General features: G+C 43.0%; 1 protein-coding gene across 2 annotated transcripts in view; it reads right to left on the bottom strand.

Annotated features, from left to right (window-relative positions):
• Positions 1-16,928, bottom strand: part of Aoah (acyloxyacyl hydrolase) — a 159,837-nt gene that overhangs the window by 92,542 nt on the left and 50,367 nt on the right. For both annotated transcript variants that reach the window (XM_042695065.1, XM_042695064.1), the window contains exons 5-6: positions 7,354-7,413; positions 1,838-1,908 (exon numbers count right to left, since the gene is read on the bottom strand). In XM_042695065.1, the coding sequence (XP_042550999.1) occupies positions 1,838-1,908; positions 7,354-7,413 (131 nt within the window). The remainder of the gene's footprint in view (positions 1-1,837; positions 1,909-7,353; positions 7,414-16,928) is intronic.

Raw genomic sequence — 16,928 nt, 5'->3', positions numbered from 1 at the left:
ACTTATTTTGGAAAGGGACAACAATGAAGTCTGGCTGGTAGGGCTGTTGGCCACATGGTCTTTGGTCAGCACTAGACAGTTTTAATGATCATTATTGTTACTGAAAAATGAGATATTATGGAAATAATAAGATCACTTTGAAGAATAAATGAGGCTGCATTTCAGTGTCCTTTGTAAAGTACTAAATACATTTCAATCGTGTCAATTGGGTTCAAGACACAATGAACTTTTTTGTTTGTTTTCTTTTTGTAAAGAAAGCTATTCTGGCACAGAAATGGAGGTGCAAAGTATGAACAAATGCAAAAGTGGTACTCACTAGAAACGATGTTGAAAATGAACTATATACCTTGTGGGTGGAACAGGAGGGAAAAACTGGGAAGAACGAGGGAAGGGGTGACATTGTCCAACAAGAAAGGTACTCTTTACCTGATTTATGTAACTGTAACCACTCTGTACCTCATTTTTATAATAACAGTAAAAAAATGAAAAAGGAAAGTTACTCTATTTTTGCTTTTTCCCCACAAAAGACTAATTCCTCTTTCAAATTGGACTAGGAAAATCTGTCCCCCCATTTGCTCTTGAATTCAAAAATTTTTGAAGGTAATTCAGTTGAATGTCCTTTCAGTGCATATCTACTACATATAATGCAAGGGGCCTTCATCGAGTGGGAGAGGCCCAAATTTGATGGTTTTGAGGCCTCCAGACAAAATAAGTAGAAGCCCAGTTAGGCAGTGGCACCTCCTTTCCCCTGCATTTCCATCTTCTTTCATGTCTGATATTCCCCTCTGCCCTCCTGACATTCCCTACCCCTATTCACAAAGGGGATGTTGGTTTTTTTCCCCGGGATCAGCATATTGCATGGCTGGCTGTTGGAGCTCTTGCTGGTAGATGAGCCAGGAAAACATTGTTCACTCTTGGATTCTGAACAGGCTCTGAATGTGGGTCAGAATCATAACTGCTGCCTCCTCCCCATGGATACTTTCCAGCACACTGGAGATGTTGAGTGGATTTAGCTTCCATGGAACTCAAGAGATAAAAGATGGCAGAACCCAGGATAATTTCATTAGGATGTGAATTATGTTCACCAAAGGATTTATTGAAGTACTAACTCATCGTGCCTGTGATCTGACCTTTATTGGAAGCAGGGTCTTTGCAGATGCAATCAAGGGAAGAGAAGGTCATTAGGATAGGCCCTGATCCCTTCCCTCCCCCCCACCCCACTTACAAAAAGAAAAGAGAAACACTGAGGGAAGATGGCGGCATGAAAGATGGAGGCTGACATGGGAGTGATGCAGCTGCAAGCTAAGGATTAATGGCCACCATCAAGAGCTAGGAGGAGACAAGGAATAATTCTACCCAGAGAGTCTGAGAGAGCAATGGCCCTGCTGTCACTTTGATTTGTGATCTCTTTAGAACTGAGAGATCATCAATTTCTGTTGTTTCAGGTCACACAGTTTGTGGCACTGGTGTGTAGCCAGGGGAAATGAAGACGGACAGCCTCTCAGTTCAGAGGTACAGCCTGACTCCCTCCTCTGCGTCCTCGGATCTGTTTTATCCATGCCCATGAGGGCCAGGCTAGAGCACAATGGGCTAAAGCAACATTTGAGAGGGGGAAGCAAACCAAACTCTGAAATCATTGTTTCTTACCAAAAAAAACCCCCTCAAAACTAACATTGTATGGAGCTAACCTATCTAATAAATTCTACACAAGTCCTGTTTTAAGCAAGAAACACTACTAGATTTGGGATGTTGCTTTTTAAATGCGAAAAGCATCTGAGTTTCTAGAAAACACAACCAAGCAAGGATGTCACGTGCTCGGAAGAAAGAGGATACGTACAATTTAATCTTCTCACATATCTTGGTCAAAAATGGGAGTGAACAAATATCGGAAGCACCTCCAGGATATTTCTGGAAGGACAAAGGAAGAAGGTTGTTTAGTTCTAGCAATGTATCTCCACAGGGAAGAACAGATCCTCCAACCTTCCTCCTAGAATCTTGTTGCTGTGCCCACATTCCATGTGCGTCCAGCCCACTTCCTGCACCTTGGTTCATGCTGAGCATCAGTGGCAAAGGTGCCCTCACCCATCCTGCTAACCACACACGTATGTGATCAATGAACATCCCCGGATGCTTAGGGTGCAATGAAAAGAGACTAGAAGAAGACTAGAGGTGGAAAAGTTGGAAGCCAGCACTTATGAATTAAGGGAGAGAAACCTACATTTATCAATGAAGGGAGAGACACAGTTGATTCCCACCAGCCCCTAGGCTCTTATGCATGGCTCTAAGTGCTGATGAGTGCTTCTACGTCTGTGCAAGGTACAGAATCATCATCTGGTAGGTGGTCTCAGTGGATGTCCCAACACCGATGGGGTGCCTACGCGGTCTGAGCAGAACTCATCTAGCAACACATGCTTCGGAAATCAAGTGGGAAGGAAGAGGGGATGAAATAAGACATGGAAACCCATAGCATTGATTCAGAACGCAATCCGCAGCCTTGCTAGAGGGGCAAACTCCTCTGCCCCACATCTACCAATTTAGACCCCCTCTGGTTGGTCCTGGCATCTGTCCTTTTATCTCTTTCCAGGTCTTTCTGATGCCTGCTGGGCTACTGCTCTAGGTCCTAGCAGCTCACACTGTGGTCACAGACAAGGAGAACAGAGGCCACATGGGAGCTTTTAGTAATGCAGTCTGAGCCCCACCTGCTATAGGAAAACCAGCAGTGTCCTTGGAGCACAGGAATGCAGAGGTTTGATCCTAGCAGGGGAAGTCCCTGCCCTAGTGCTGGGAAGACAGGGCATCTTAGAAGATTGATATGTTTCATCCTGGCTGGAGGGTCCTGAACCACAGAGCACTGTGAACATGGAGGAGAGGAGACAACATGCCAGACCTTGTTCACATCTACATCATACCCTGAGGACAGGCAGACCCCAGTGGCACGAGGCACTCTCGAAAGGGGAGTAGCACAATGGGCAGATGATGGAGCTAAAGGGCCCATGAGAAATAAGAAACCAAGTTGTTGTTGTTTGCCAGTCCTGGGGCTTGAACTCAGGGCCTGGGCACTGTCCCTGGGCTTCATTTGCTCAAGGTTAGTATTCTACCACTTAAGTCACAGCACCACTCTGGATTTTTCTGTTGATGTGACACTGAAGAATTGAACCCAGGGCCTTATGCATGCTAGGCAAGCACTCTAACACTGAGCCACATTCCCAGGGCTTCATGCATGCTAGGCAAGCACTCTACCACTAAGTCACCTTCCAGGGCCTCATGCATGCTAGGCAAGCACTCTACCACTGAGCCACATCCCCAGCCTAAGAAGCCAAGTTTTTGAGCCAGGCTCAGAAAGACAAACCACACATGTTTTCTCTCGTATGTGGAAATACAGCTATGTATGATAACTTATGGCTCAGTGCATTCACACAAAACTGACTAACAAGGGGTTTACTTAGGGGAGGAGTCCAAAGGTGCTATTCCTCTGAACAACTAATGTATCGTTTATCAAAACAGACACCAGGAAAGTAGATACAAGTTTGGAGGAATGGGCAAAGATGGGGGCATAAGAATGGAGGGAGGGAGGGTGAGCAAGGGCAGCCATTCTATTCAGTGTATATTATGTACATTAAGTAGAATTTGAGGGTAGGGACCAGGAGTGGGAAAATGGGGGAGATGAAGGAAGGGGTAACACTGACCAAGGACCATTGTCCTCATAACCTGGCTTACAGAATTGTAGCCCTCTTTGTACAACTTCTTAATAATGAAACAACAACAACAATAATAGACAAGTTTCTAACCCTGACACTACTGCCATTTGGGGCTGGTAATCATTGAGTCTTTGTTGGGTGCACCATCCTTGCCCTTGTGTTATCCACTCCCCATTAGTTGCCAGTAACAGAAATCTGTCTCTGGATTTTGCCAAGATTTGTCCTGCCTGAGCTGGTGGGGAGGGGGAAAATTACCATGGGCTGGGAATCATGATATAAAATGGGATAGAAGGAAGTACCAGTGGAAAGGGGGCTGTTTAGCAGGTTGAATTCAAAGACTCAATCTGATTGAGATCAGGACTTTAGACACACTATGAAACAAATACCAGCGTGAAACTGTGTAAAATGCTAATAGCAGCTTGGGCATACAGACATATTCTAAAGACCCAGAGTCTAAAGTCAGGCTGAATTTGAATTCTTCTTCTTTTTAATATTTACTTTAGTCTGAAAGCCTTTGTCTAATTATTCTAATGACAATGAGGATTTTAACACTGATGAGAACCAATGCATAAAAATTATAAGAACAGTCTTATAATGGCTATACAAGAGGTACAATAGAATTCAATTTTATAATTGCACAGCTGTTCCCCGAGAAACCCCAGCCTGAAGGCCACAGCTGCTGCTGATGTTCACTGCGCAGAAGCTGGGGCTTGGGAGTAGAAGACAGGTGATGTAGCCCACACAGGGAGGTGCTAGATCCCCTGTGTTTAGATGGGGCTTTTGATTACCCGATCTTTTCAGCATGTAGAATGGGAAAGACAATTATTGTCAAGCCATCCTCCCATCTCCAGACAATTTACTTGCAAAGCGAGCTGAGATGGATCCTTGGCCACACTGTGGAAGTCCTGGCTTTTGATTACCCGATCTTTTCAGCATGTAGAATGGGAAAGACAATTATTGTCAAGCCATCCTCCCATCTCCAGACAATTTACTTGCAAAGCGAGCTGAGATGGATCCTTGGCCACACTGTGGAAGTCCTGGCTGGCACACCTGCCAGCCTTCCCCTCTCCCCTCCCTTTCCAATTTGAACTTTACTAGACAGAGACAAAATGTAGGTCGGTAATAACTCAGGGATGGATTTAAAATAATGCATTTGTCAGCCTTAGGGAAGAGGGAAGTGTCTGGGCTGCCCCTGAGGGCAGATATCATGCAACATCTTCATGAATCTGCAATCTATTTAGCCAGCTTCCACTTGTGTCCTGTCCTCTGCCCCCAGATGTGCAGGAAAGCCACAGGGTCTTAATAAGGAAAGTCAGGGAGAGGAGGAAATAGCATACATGGAAGTTCAAAGGGAGAGAGTAGCCACTTTTCTGTACACAGCCAACCTGACAATGAATCATTCTTCATGAACCTCCATTATCTAGATTTAACTGCTCCAGCTGGAATTTGGACATCAACAATTTTCAGTATCTTCCTAGATGATTATTGAGCAAATAGATGTGTGATCAGGGCCCTCTGGGTGACTATGTGGGCTGTGTCCTGTGGGATTTGGTATCCACATAGTCTGTGTTATGAAAGTTATCCTCAGAGGTTCAACCCTGTGGAGGCCTAGTCAGAGAGCTAGTGACATAGAGGATAGGACTCTGAACTTGGAAATAACTAGCTCTCTAATAAATGATGCCTTTCTCATTTACTAAGTATGCCGAGTGAGTGCATTGCTGAGCCTTCATCTTAGTTATAGATGAGCTTGAGAAGGAAAGTACTCAATCTATTTTACAAAGGTGGTGATTCCATAGTTGAGGTAGTATAAGTGTTTGGAGACTTAGCCTGCTCCTCAATCCATTAAAAGCCTTTGAGGAGCTGCTTAGGGCCTCCTTAAAATCCAGTCCATTTGCTGGAATGGTTGCTTTGCTTCAGTAATGCAACATTTTTCTCCTGTCTGGATCCTCACAGTCTGCAAAGCTGTGATGAAAAGATACACAACCTACTACGTGATACTTTCTAGGTCTGCAGCTATATATGAGCTGCTAAGGTGGAAATCCTTACAGCCAATATTCTCTGAGAGCAGTTTTCAAAGCTCATTTGCATTTTCTGATTTTTTCCTTGCTAGTTATAATCTGCAGGATAAATAATTGGGGAAGGGTTCTGGGATTTTTTTTTATTGTTGAATTGTTCAGTAGGATTTTTTTCTTTACTTCTTGCAAGAAATTATTGGAATTCTACCTTACAAAATAAGCTTTCAATTCTGGTGACAGAAATTTTTTAAAAAATCTTAATTGGTATTTGAGTTAATGCCTAGAGATTTTTGCTAGTGAAATAAATAATACTTGAACATAAGTCTTAAACCCACATCGAGAGGAATAAGAGACAAATTTCTATTGTTCTGTTTCTTCTCAGAGTTGAAGGCAGTGGTCAAAGGTTTCTTGTGATGTTTCAATTGCTTAGCCAACAATTTAAGCAGATTAGCTGAGCTGGCAACTGTCAGCCTTTAATTATGCACTGAATTAAATAATGATTGGTGGAGCCGACTTTGTGATTGATTAATCAATTATGTATAATGCCTATGCATTGCCATTTAACATGAATCCACCTTGTACATCAAAACTCATATGACTCCCCCGAGAGCTGCCAGCTAAAAATACGGGATACATTTATGTTACAAAACGATTAATTGTATATCTACAGTTCAGATTTTTGTTTCCTAAATCTAGCAAGCCTTGACAGAAATGATTTCCTCCCTTCTTTTTTTTTTTTTTTTAGTGTTGCAAATCCATAAATACCTTCAATGCCCTGTGCGATGAGGAGGCCAGCTAACAGAGGCCAAGGACAAGCTCTCTGCCCTTTCTGGCTGTTGAATATTTCCTTACTTCCAGGTCTTCAGCACAGGAGACAGTGCTGGCCTTTCAAGCTCTACCTTCCTGCTTCCTTTCCAACTGGCACTGAATTGAACTGAGGCTCAGTCAAACACTTAACTCTGCAGTGAGGTAGCTGAACTAAGTGTCTTCCTATCTGTTGAATAGAAGTGGTTGCACTATAGGTCTCAGGGGAGACCTAGTGATGATGGGTCCTTTACTGAGTCCTTGGTAAACCCCAGGTATGATACGGGTTCTTTGTATGTGCCAACTTTTAGTCCTTCCACTAGAGGACTGTCTGGCTTTCTGTCCCACAATCAGGACAATTGAAGCTCAGAGAAAGCAAGCACCTTGCCTGAGGTCCCATTTTAGAAAGTTGTCAAGTGGGAGGCTACCACCTCTTCCAGAAATGGTTCCTAGACAGAGGTGGTCCTCAGCGATGGGTGATCTTAAACCCCAGAGGACACTGGACAGTGGCATGGAGAGTAGTCATCTTTATAGGGAGGGATAGAGGGTGCTGCTTGCATCTCCTGGGTAGAGAGCAAGGATATTGGTGGACACTGTAAAGCATATGACAGTCCCTACAAACAGGTTATCTGGCCCCCATATCAGCAGCGCTGGGGTTGAAATGGCCTGCTAGAGAAAGAAGGCAGGTGAAGGAAGTGGAAAGGAGGTCATGTTCTTATAGCATGTGGTGGGCCTGTGTCCAGGGCAGTCCCTGACTTCTGGGGTTGTCAGAACGGAGCTGGTGAGAGGCCAGCACAAGAAGAAAAGGGTTGGACTCCCACCCATGCATTGCTTACCACAGGAGATGGTTTCTTGACAATTTCTCTTGCCTTCTCTAGTGTGAATTCCCATGGCTCCTACAAAAGCAATGTTAGGTGACATTATACTTCATGCTCAATCTTTATAGGTTCTTTTCCTTAAAGTCGGGATTATTTTAAAGTCTACAAAAAATAAATCATCTCACAAATTGGTGACAATCCATAAGAAGGCAATGTCGTGTGAGTAGGTGCCTTTGTTATAACTATGAGCCAAATGCTTTGAAAATATTGTTTTGTTTCATCATTACAATAGCCCTCAAAGGTATGACCATGGTATAGATGTCCTAGGAAAAGGGGATGCAGAAAAGTTGAGACACAAGTTTGATGTTTTATGATTCAATCCCACCAGAGGTAGATTCTGCACTTTTGCTTGGTGACAGCTGTGTTCTTCTGATGCCCCTGGGTAACCTGTCCTCTGTCTGAGCCCCACCAGCAGAAGGCTGTCCACCACAGGCTCTAGTGGCCTCTATCCCAGCACCAAGGAAAGGCCGGTCACTGCCATTTGAGCACAAATTCCATTTCATTCACACCCACAGCCTCCCCTCCTTGCCTGAGAGCATCTTCCATGTGTATGTACATTGCAAATATAAAGAATTACTCATCATTACTAATTGCAATTGGTAATAATGGATTAAGGACCACTTTGTTCAAATGTTTGCAAGAGGCCAGGCGATGGGATAGGATGGAGAGGGGGAGAGGTAGGTGAGGAGTGGGGGCTGGGACTGCAAAGAAGCACCCCATCCATTCCCCACAGAGGTGGTCAGAGCACACAAGGGAATGGACAAGGATCCCAACTTATGCTGTGACTCAGGGCCTACTTCCAAATTCCAGTTACAACGACCAGCAGGAAAACGTGGGCTTCCACTGGAAAGGGGAGGAGGACAGTGGGAAGCCTGAAGCCCTTCTGCAAGACATGGTTTGGGCCATATGAAATGCACAGGGGAGCTGCTTGGTTTCCAGCACATTATTGTGCACTAAGGGAAGGGATCCTAGAGGAAAGCACCAGAAGACCTGAGATTGGGGGCCAGGTGAATCGTAGTGCTACAGAGAAGGGAAGAGAACCCTCAGATCGCATTTGCTGCTAGGGCCACTGTGGCACCCATGACTTCACCCTGGTGAGGCCTCCCTGGTGACTCTGGATAGCATTGGTGATGAACTTCCTGCTGCTGGGTTTCATATAAGACTGAAAAAATAGCAGAGACTGTATCTAGTGAAAAAGTGAAGGAGTGGAGGAAAGTTCCAGAAGCTACGCCTGGCCCCACTTTTGAGCACTACCTAAGGAAAGTCCTCACCTGGCTGATTTAAGATAACTATAATCACAAAGACAAGGATCATTGAGATGTCCTTGAGGGGTTCAGGGGTCAGGGTTGCATGAATAAGTTCATGATTTGACTCCAGATGTGGAATAGCTATGTGCAGGTGCTAGGAGCACAGGGAAACATGAAGGAAACGGTTTGCTTCCCATAGGGCCTCTCAGAGGCCTTGCAATGTGAGTTCAATCTCTCATCACTTGCAGAAAGTTTACAATCTCCCCGCTTTACATCAGGTGTTCCCAGAGACAAGGTGGCTCAGCTGGGATTTCACAGTTAGGGGAAGGGAGCGAATCTCATGCTGAGCTGAACCTGGAGCTTTCAGGCTTCAGAATTGTGGTGCTTTCTTCTCCTCTACAGTGTCCTCAATAAGAAAATAGAGTTTCTAGACTATGAGGGTAGACCCTGGACCTAGACATTAATGATTATAATAATTGGCACTTTTATTTTAGGTTGTGGTGTTACTAATACACAACTGGAAAAATTCCAATAATTACAAAAACAACCTACACAAATTATGCTCTTTTCTCAGTATTCTGAAGCTGCTCTGAGAAGAAATATATGCAATATATAAATGAAATGAGAAATTAAGAGCCAGAGAGATGATCCAATTTAACCAGGGCTCCTCAGCAGACAGATAAGATTGATACTCAAGTTTTGAGACCTCAGCCACTTTGCCACCAAGCCACACAATTTTCCAAGAATGAAGTAAACCTGACATTTTAATCCAAGCAAGAGACCATGACTCAGGAGCTTTTGCCAAGACCTGGGAAAACAGCAAGCATGGCTCCCAGAGGGCAAGGATGGTTTGATACAAAAGCTAAGATGATCAAGACAGGGAGCTCACTCTGTGTGTTAAGAAGACAAACATCTGGCTGGAAATTTCATGGCAGCAACTGTATGATTGATAATGAAAAGAGAAAGAGACATTCTTTCTATCAGCCATTTCCTCATGTGGTCATTCATTCCATTTATTCATCCCACAGATCACTTACTGAGTATATAGTCTATGTTTTGCCATAACTTGTTTGCTAGGGACATAATCTTTATAATCTGGGGAGTGAAGACCTGCAGTAAACTATAATTAGAATACAGCATACAATATGTTAAGTTATAGAGACTAGTCTTCCTTTTTTACAGATGAGGTAAACTGAGGCTTAGAGTAAATAAATTACTTGCCATAAGTCACAGAGTCAATAAGCACATGATCCAGGTGTAATTTAGACTTCTTTGGCAGATGATCCATGCTCTTTGCCCTGTTCATGGAGATGCTAATAGGTATGGTAAAGAATATACTTAGAACTCAAAAAACTATATCCCCCTACAATAAATCCTCAAAGAAACAACTGCCAGATAAATAAGTGGGCTAAAGATTTAAAGAGAAACTTCCCTGGGGCTGGGAAGGTGGCTCAGTGGTAGAGCGCTTGCCTTGCATGCATGAGGCCCTGGGTTTGATTCCTCAGCACCACATAAGCAAAAAGATAAAAGCCGAAGTAGCGCTGTGACTCAAGTGGTAGAGCACTAGTTTTGAGCTGAAGAGCTGAGGGACAGCGTCCAGGCCTAGAGTTCAGGCTCCATGACTGGATCCCCCTCCACCCCCCAAAAAGAGAAACTTCTCTGAAGAAGAAATAAGAATGGCCAATAGACACGTGAAGAAATGCACAACTTCTCTAGCCATAAAAGAAATGCAAATCAAAACAACATTGAGGTTCTCACCCCTGTTAGAATGGCTATAATCAAGAAATCTAATAACAGGTGCTGAAGGGGATGTGGCCAAAAGGGAACCCCACTGCATTGTTGGTGGGAGTGTAAACTTGTTCAACCACCTTGGAAAGCAGTATGGAGGTTCCTCAAAAGACTCCACATAGAGCTCCCCTATGACCTAGCAATCCCACTTTTGAGCATTTACCCAAATGATCACAAACAACTATGCTTATTGCAGCATTATTTACCATAGCTAAGATACAGAACCAACCCCGAAAACCCTCAGTAGATGAATGGATCAAGAAAATATGGTATATAGATGGAATTCTATGCCTCCATCAGAAAGAATGACATTGCCCCATTTGTTAGGAAATGGAAAGACTTGGAAAAAAATTATATTAACTTTAGTAAGCCAGGCCCAAAGAAGGTCCCATGGTTTCCCTTATTTGCAATAACTAGTATAAGTCTAGGAGAAGCAGAAAAGGTCGAAAGCTATGCACATATGACCATATAAGATGATATTAAGTGAAATGATAGGGACACAACTGCTTTTTTATTGCTTGCTATTGTTTTTAACATATTTAAAATGTGGTATGTGATTTTTTTTGTATGTTCTTCCCCCATGGTATAATCCATTTTCACTGTATTTGATGTCTGTGCCCTACATCTTGTATATAGATTTTTCTAATTTGGGGAGGGGAAAGGAAATAACAAAAAGGTGAAATAAGGATACAGGTTGACCCATTGTAACAATGAGATGTACAAGACACTATGTTGAAAATGAACTTTACAACTTGGGGGGGAGAGGAGTTGGGAAGATGGGGTAGAAAGGGATGATAGGAGAAAAACGAAGGAGAAGGTAACAATGCTCTATAGGAAATGTACTCATTACCATACTCATGTAACTGTAACCCCTCTGTACAGTATTTCTACAATAAAAACATGAAAAAAGGAAAACTTATTTTTGTTCTAAGTTTAAAAAAAATATGTGGGGGCTGGGAATGTAGCCTAGTGGTAGAGTGTTTGCCTAGCACACCTGAAGCCCTGGGTTTGATTCCTCAGTACCACATAAACAGAAACAGCCAGAAGTGGTGCTGTGGTAGAGTGCTAGCCTTGAGCAAATGAAGCTCAGGCCCAGAGTTCAAGCCCTAGGACTGGCAAAAAACATGTGGGAAATCTGAGAATTAAATTCTCCTCTGTAAAAGCTATGGGACACATTCACATATTTGAGGCCTTAAGCCACTGTGTAGAAATGACATCTTTTGGATTTCTCAAACACTCAAAGCTTCTAAGGAAATGCATTCAGGCTTATTGGTTAAGGTGGGAAGCATATGAGGAAAATGATATACAGGAATTCTTTGGGGACTTGATATCATGTACCCTGATAGTTTAGGAAGAGTCTTGTTAAATTGGACACATTCCCGAGTTTGTCCATCATGTCTGAGATGTGAAAGATGTCTGGGACTCTTAGGTATAAAGGAAGGAAGAAAAAACAGTACTGTAGGCATGAGTTTAACTAGTCAGTAATTTTTAGTTGAGATCAAAATCTTTGTGATCAATGACAGCAATAGAGATTAGCAATGTACAGAAAATGCTTTGTGCCTACTTCACTCTCTTGACCGCAGTGATGGGTTCCCATGAAAGCTTTTTCTTTTTTTTTTCTTTTGTCAGTTGTGGGGCTTGAACTCTGGGCTTGGGTGTTGACCCTGAGCTCTTCAGCTCAAGGCAAGCGCTCTACCACTTGAACCATAGCACCAGTCCGGTTTTCTAGTGCAGATAAAGGGCATTAAGCCTATTAAATCGAAAGACAAAAGCAAAAATTTCCACTGCTTATATGTTTTTTAAATCATATATTGGCACATCTGGCCTTTGGGTGGAATTTGCTGGTCTATTTTTGTATCTGTGCTCTACAGCATCTTAGAGTGGCTATTTTCTAATACCTAGGATTTAGCTCTATCAAAGCACAATTTGATTTTCAGGTTCTGATATTTTCCAGCTCTGGTGGCATTTATGTTTAAGTTAAATGGAAAAAATGAAGTCAAGTTCATGATATTTTCTTTTTCAGGGATAAAAAAAAAAAGCAAAGGCAAAAGGCTTCTCTTTTCAAACAAATTTTCTTTAACTGCTGAATGTCTCTTCATATATATTTTATCATTGGTCACATTTTTTCTTTCTTCTAGGCTAATTTAGCATTGCATAGGTGTTAGTGTCATTAGCATATTTGATCTTGCTATTTCTTTCTCTTTTTTTTTAACTGAAGGGGTTCTTTCTTTATTTTTTTTTTTTAATTTTATGGTTAAGATGTTGTACGAGGGGTTACAGTTACATGAGTAAGCCAATGAGTACATTACTTGTCGATCCTTGTTACTCTTTCCCTTTCTTGTTACCCACTATCCCATCTCTCTCCCACCTCCCACACTCCTATCACCCCACCTCACCACCTGAAGTCGTAACGTTTGTTTCCAATATACTGTCCTGTGGGTATCCTTGTTGCAATGGGTCATCCCATGTCCTTGTTTCAGCATTTTGTTATTCCCCCTCCCCTTCCCAGATTAGACATATGTATATACAAGATACAGGCTACCAAAATTGAGTACAGTGACAACAGAGGATATGCCATGGGGAAAGAACATACAAAGGAAATAACAACAACAAGAACAACTAATAAAATCACATGGCACATTTAAAACAATAACAATAAAGACAGACCTCTTGTGTCCATATCTTTGGGTTCAATTCACTTAGCATCATCTTATAAGGTCATTAGTACGTGGTTTTTGAGCTTTTCAGCTCATCGGATAAGATTATCCTATATGATACTAATTATTGCAAATAAGAGAAACCATGGGACGTAAATTTCTTTGGGACTGAATAACTTCACTTACTATGATTTTTTTCAAGTCTTTCCATTTCTTAACAAATGGGGCATTGCCATTCTTTCTGATGGAAGCATAGAATTCCATTGTATATACCATATTTTCTTGATCCACTCATCTACTGAGGTGGGTTCTGTATTGATCTTGCTATTTCTGTTGTTAACTTTTGTCTACCTTAGAGGAAAACTCCTACACTAATGGGAGAGAAATCTGCTGTCCACTTTAAGAACTGCTAACATAGCTTCAAGGTGGTTCTCTTTTTTGTTTCTCCTAAAATCTAAGGAAACTTACTGAAAGGCAGCCAGAGCCACCAGATCACTCTAAATCATTGTTTTAGGCAACACAGAGTAAACTTAGCTAGTTATAATACTAATCTGAGCATACCTGGAAGCGTTCAGGTCTCACTCATGGGAGAGGCGTTTCCCAGCATGCACAGGTTGCCCTCAGTAATCACGTTTGGTCAGATTCAAGGTGCCAGCCTGGTCATTTTCTGATGAGGGCCCCTTCTAGATTGTAGACTTTTTACTGTGTTCTTAGTGGCTGTCATTTTTGTTTGTTTGTTGTTTAATAAAGGAGCAAATTATTGCCTTAGTGTTTCCTTAGTTGATGGTTCCATCACTTTGATGTCTACCTTTGTGGTATTTTCTTCTCACTCTGATCCTAAAATTTGCTTTTTGTTTTTGTTTTATTTTGTTTTTGTATTATTTTATTTTATTTCAGTGCAGTACTGGGTAGTGAACTCAGGACCTTCCATATGCTGGGCATAGGGGCTACTACTTGAGCCTTATCTCTATCCTTTCTTGAGGCTAGCCAATCCCTTTACATTGGTTAGCCTCTAAGTCAGTATTCCTATCTCTATCTCCTAGTACTTGGGGCTATAGGCATGTACCAGCATTCTCAACTCAAAGCTTGCTTCTTATAAGAACTCAACTAAGTAAATGCTAAGGGCAGAAACAAGGAAAAAGATTATCTTTTGAGTCTTGCCAATGGAACCAGAAGGTTGACACCTTACCTTTAGCCCTGTGTTATAAGAACTCTTGAGATTATATCAGATACTCACAGATAATCCCAGATAATCTCCTTATCTAAATCAAATCCCCAGATTTCCTTTTGCCTTGTTAGATAACACATTTATAGGTCTTGGAGTTTAAGATGTGGATTATTTGTGGGGAATAAGGAAAGGTACTATTCTTTCTATATTATTCATTCAACAAATACTTATTGAACAATTAATAGATGCAGAGGGGTGCACCAGGTTCTTAGGGCAATTGCAGGGAATAATACCACATTTGAGAAATAAAACAGCCAGACAATCCATGCTCTCATGGACTTTATACCCAACGGGGAGGCACACATTGAATAATACTTTTATAAGTACTTAATACAATTGTAAGAAGTGCTAGAAAAATGGAGTCCAAAGACTAGAGCAGAATCTTGGCTTCACCTAAGAGGAAGAACTTAGAGGAAATAATTTCCAATCTGAGCTCTCAAGTGGGTGATAATTAGGTGAAGAAGAGGGCTAAGAGTGGATGCTGGAGACCACTGATTAAAACTTTGTACTTCAAAGGATCTTTTAGAGTTCCTCACATTCATTAAAGTCATTAGTTTTTCTTGAGCTCTGGAGGAAAAAAATTTCATGTTCTCGAGAGACAGAGAGTTGCCCTGTAACTTCTCTGTCCCGTATCTTTACAATAAAAAAATACTTAAAAAGTTTTTGCTTCTTAAAAGTTCTTTGAATCATAGAGAAAATAATTCTTTGGGCATTACTTTGCAAAAACATTTTTCTAGTTTGGCATTTGTGTTTTGGACAGTTTTTGTTTGTTTGTTTTTGTGGGTTACTTTGCTAGTCATGTATATTAATATTTACCTTTCTGCCTTTTGGATTACTAGTTATACATAAAATCACCCAGATACAGTCCTATTCTTTGTGATTCACCATTAGCTCATTTGAGATTAATTTCACTGTAAGGAATGATAAACATCTAGGTTAAATTTGAACACATGTTATGAACTTGTGTCTATACCTACCCATGTGCATACACACATGTAAGATGGATGCACAAATAATAGTAGACATGGAGGTGTCTGTGGGTTGCATATACATTTTTCATATTGCTCTTTCTTAAAAAGGTTTAAAAGCGGAGAGTTCTCAAGATGGCGACGGGGCAGTAGGGAAACGCCACAGCTCTCTCCAACCAAAAAGAGAGTTCGAGTTCCAACCTTTAATCTCCCCAAGAGACCGACAACAACAAAAAGACGAACACTCAGAGAAAAACCAGAGGTGGAAAATAACAAAAAAAGAAAGAGAGGAAAAGAAGAATTTCAGAACAGAGAAGAGCGAAGACCCCTCCCCCAACCTTTACTGGCCGCGCGGCAGTGCGCCAAGCCGCCGGCCAGCCGGCCCGGCGGGGGCTGCCGGAGCCACAGAGACACAGGGGGCTGCTTGCAGATCACCAGGTACCGGATTGCAGAACAGCGGATCGCCAGGAACAGAGAAACCTACCAGCCGGGAGTCTCCAGGAGGATCCCACCCCACCCATCACTCTCCACCGGAGCGGAGAGGCTCCATCCCGCCAAAGCCGCCCGGCACCAGCAGCGCCACAAAGGGACCTGTCGCGATCGCAACGACCCGGCGGGGGACCGCCCAACCCAGCCCGCAACCACCCCAACTGAACTCGGACTGCAACAACAACTGACGGACTGCAACAACAACTGACGACCTACAGGGTGAGTACCCATCAGGGGACAGGGAATCCATCAAGGGAGACCAGAGCTGGAGGGAATCCCCAGACCCTGACCTAGACTCCCTACCCCAACACCCGGACCACAGGACCCACTAAAACTGGGAACTGTTCGAGAGCCCCACCAGCCGGTGGAGCACACTCTGCTGGCCAGGCCAGAGCAAGAGCGCCCCGGGAAGGGAGCTTAAATGCTCAAGCCAGGAACAGTGCCCCTGGGTCAAGACTACCAACAGTAGAAGAAATTTGAACTGTGTCCTCCAGGCTGCATAACCAAGGTGGTATACACATTAGCACAGGCCTAACGAGCGCGCTCCAGGCTGGGGCCGGAACCAGGCCAGGGGACCGGCGCCTGAACAAAGCAAAAAGGGTCAGAAGTGGGGCTGTGGCTCAAATGGTAGGGTGCCAGCCCTGAGCTGAAGAGCTGAGGGACAGCACCCAAACCTAGAGTTCAAGCCCACAACCAGCCCAAAACAAACAAAAACACATCAGGAGCCCATAGCAGACTCCAGTATTTGGGAGAGTGCATCCAGAGCAACTGATCTTCCCAAGAGCACCCGCAGGAGCAAACACAAGCAGTCTAGGCTGCTCAACCCTTCCAAAGGCGGGAATTGCTACAGCAGAGAGCTGAGAATCCTAAGTGAATAGCAGCTGGAAATAGGCTCCCAACAGAATCCAGATCAGGCACAGACTCTCTCTACCAATAGAGAATCAGCAACCAAGCAAAGACAGACACACCAAAACAAGATTGAAGAGCAGTCTCCTGAACCCCCATGCGAAAATCACAGAGAAAAATCACAAGGTTTACCACTACCCAGGACAGCAAGCTCACCTCAAAAGCCAGCAGCCACGCAGGGGAGAGCCCCAGTGGGAGCAAAGCAGGAATGGAAGACAAAAACTACATCCAAGGGTTGCTGGAGGCAATG

Source organism: Dipodomys spectabilis, unplaced genomic scaffold (genome assembly GCF_019054845.1).
Source record: "Dipodomys spectabilis isolate Male_0828 unplaced genomic scaffold, ASM1905484v1 ptg000178l, whole genome shotgun sequence".
Classification (NCBI taxonomy): domain Eukaryota; kingdom Metazoa; phylum Chordata; class Mammalia; order Rodentia; family Heteromyidae; genus Dipodomys; species Dipodomys spectabilis.
The sequence above is the reverse complement of the archived record's forward strand: the minus strand, read 5'-3'. Positions and strand labels throughout refer to the sequence as shown.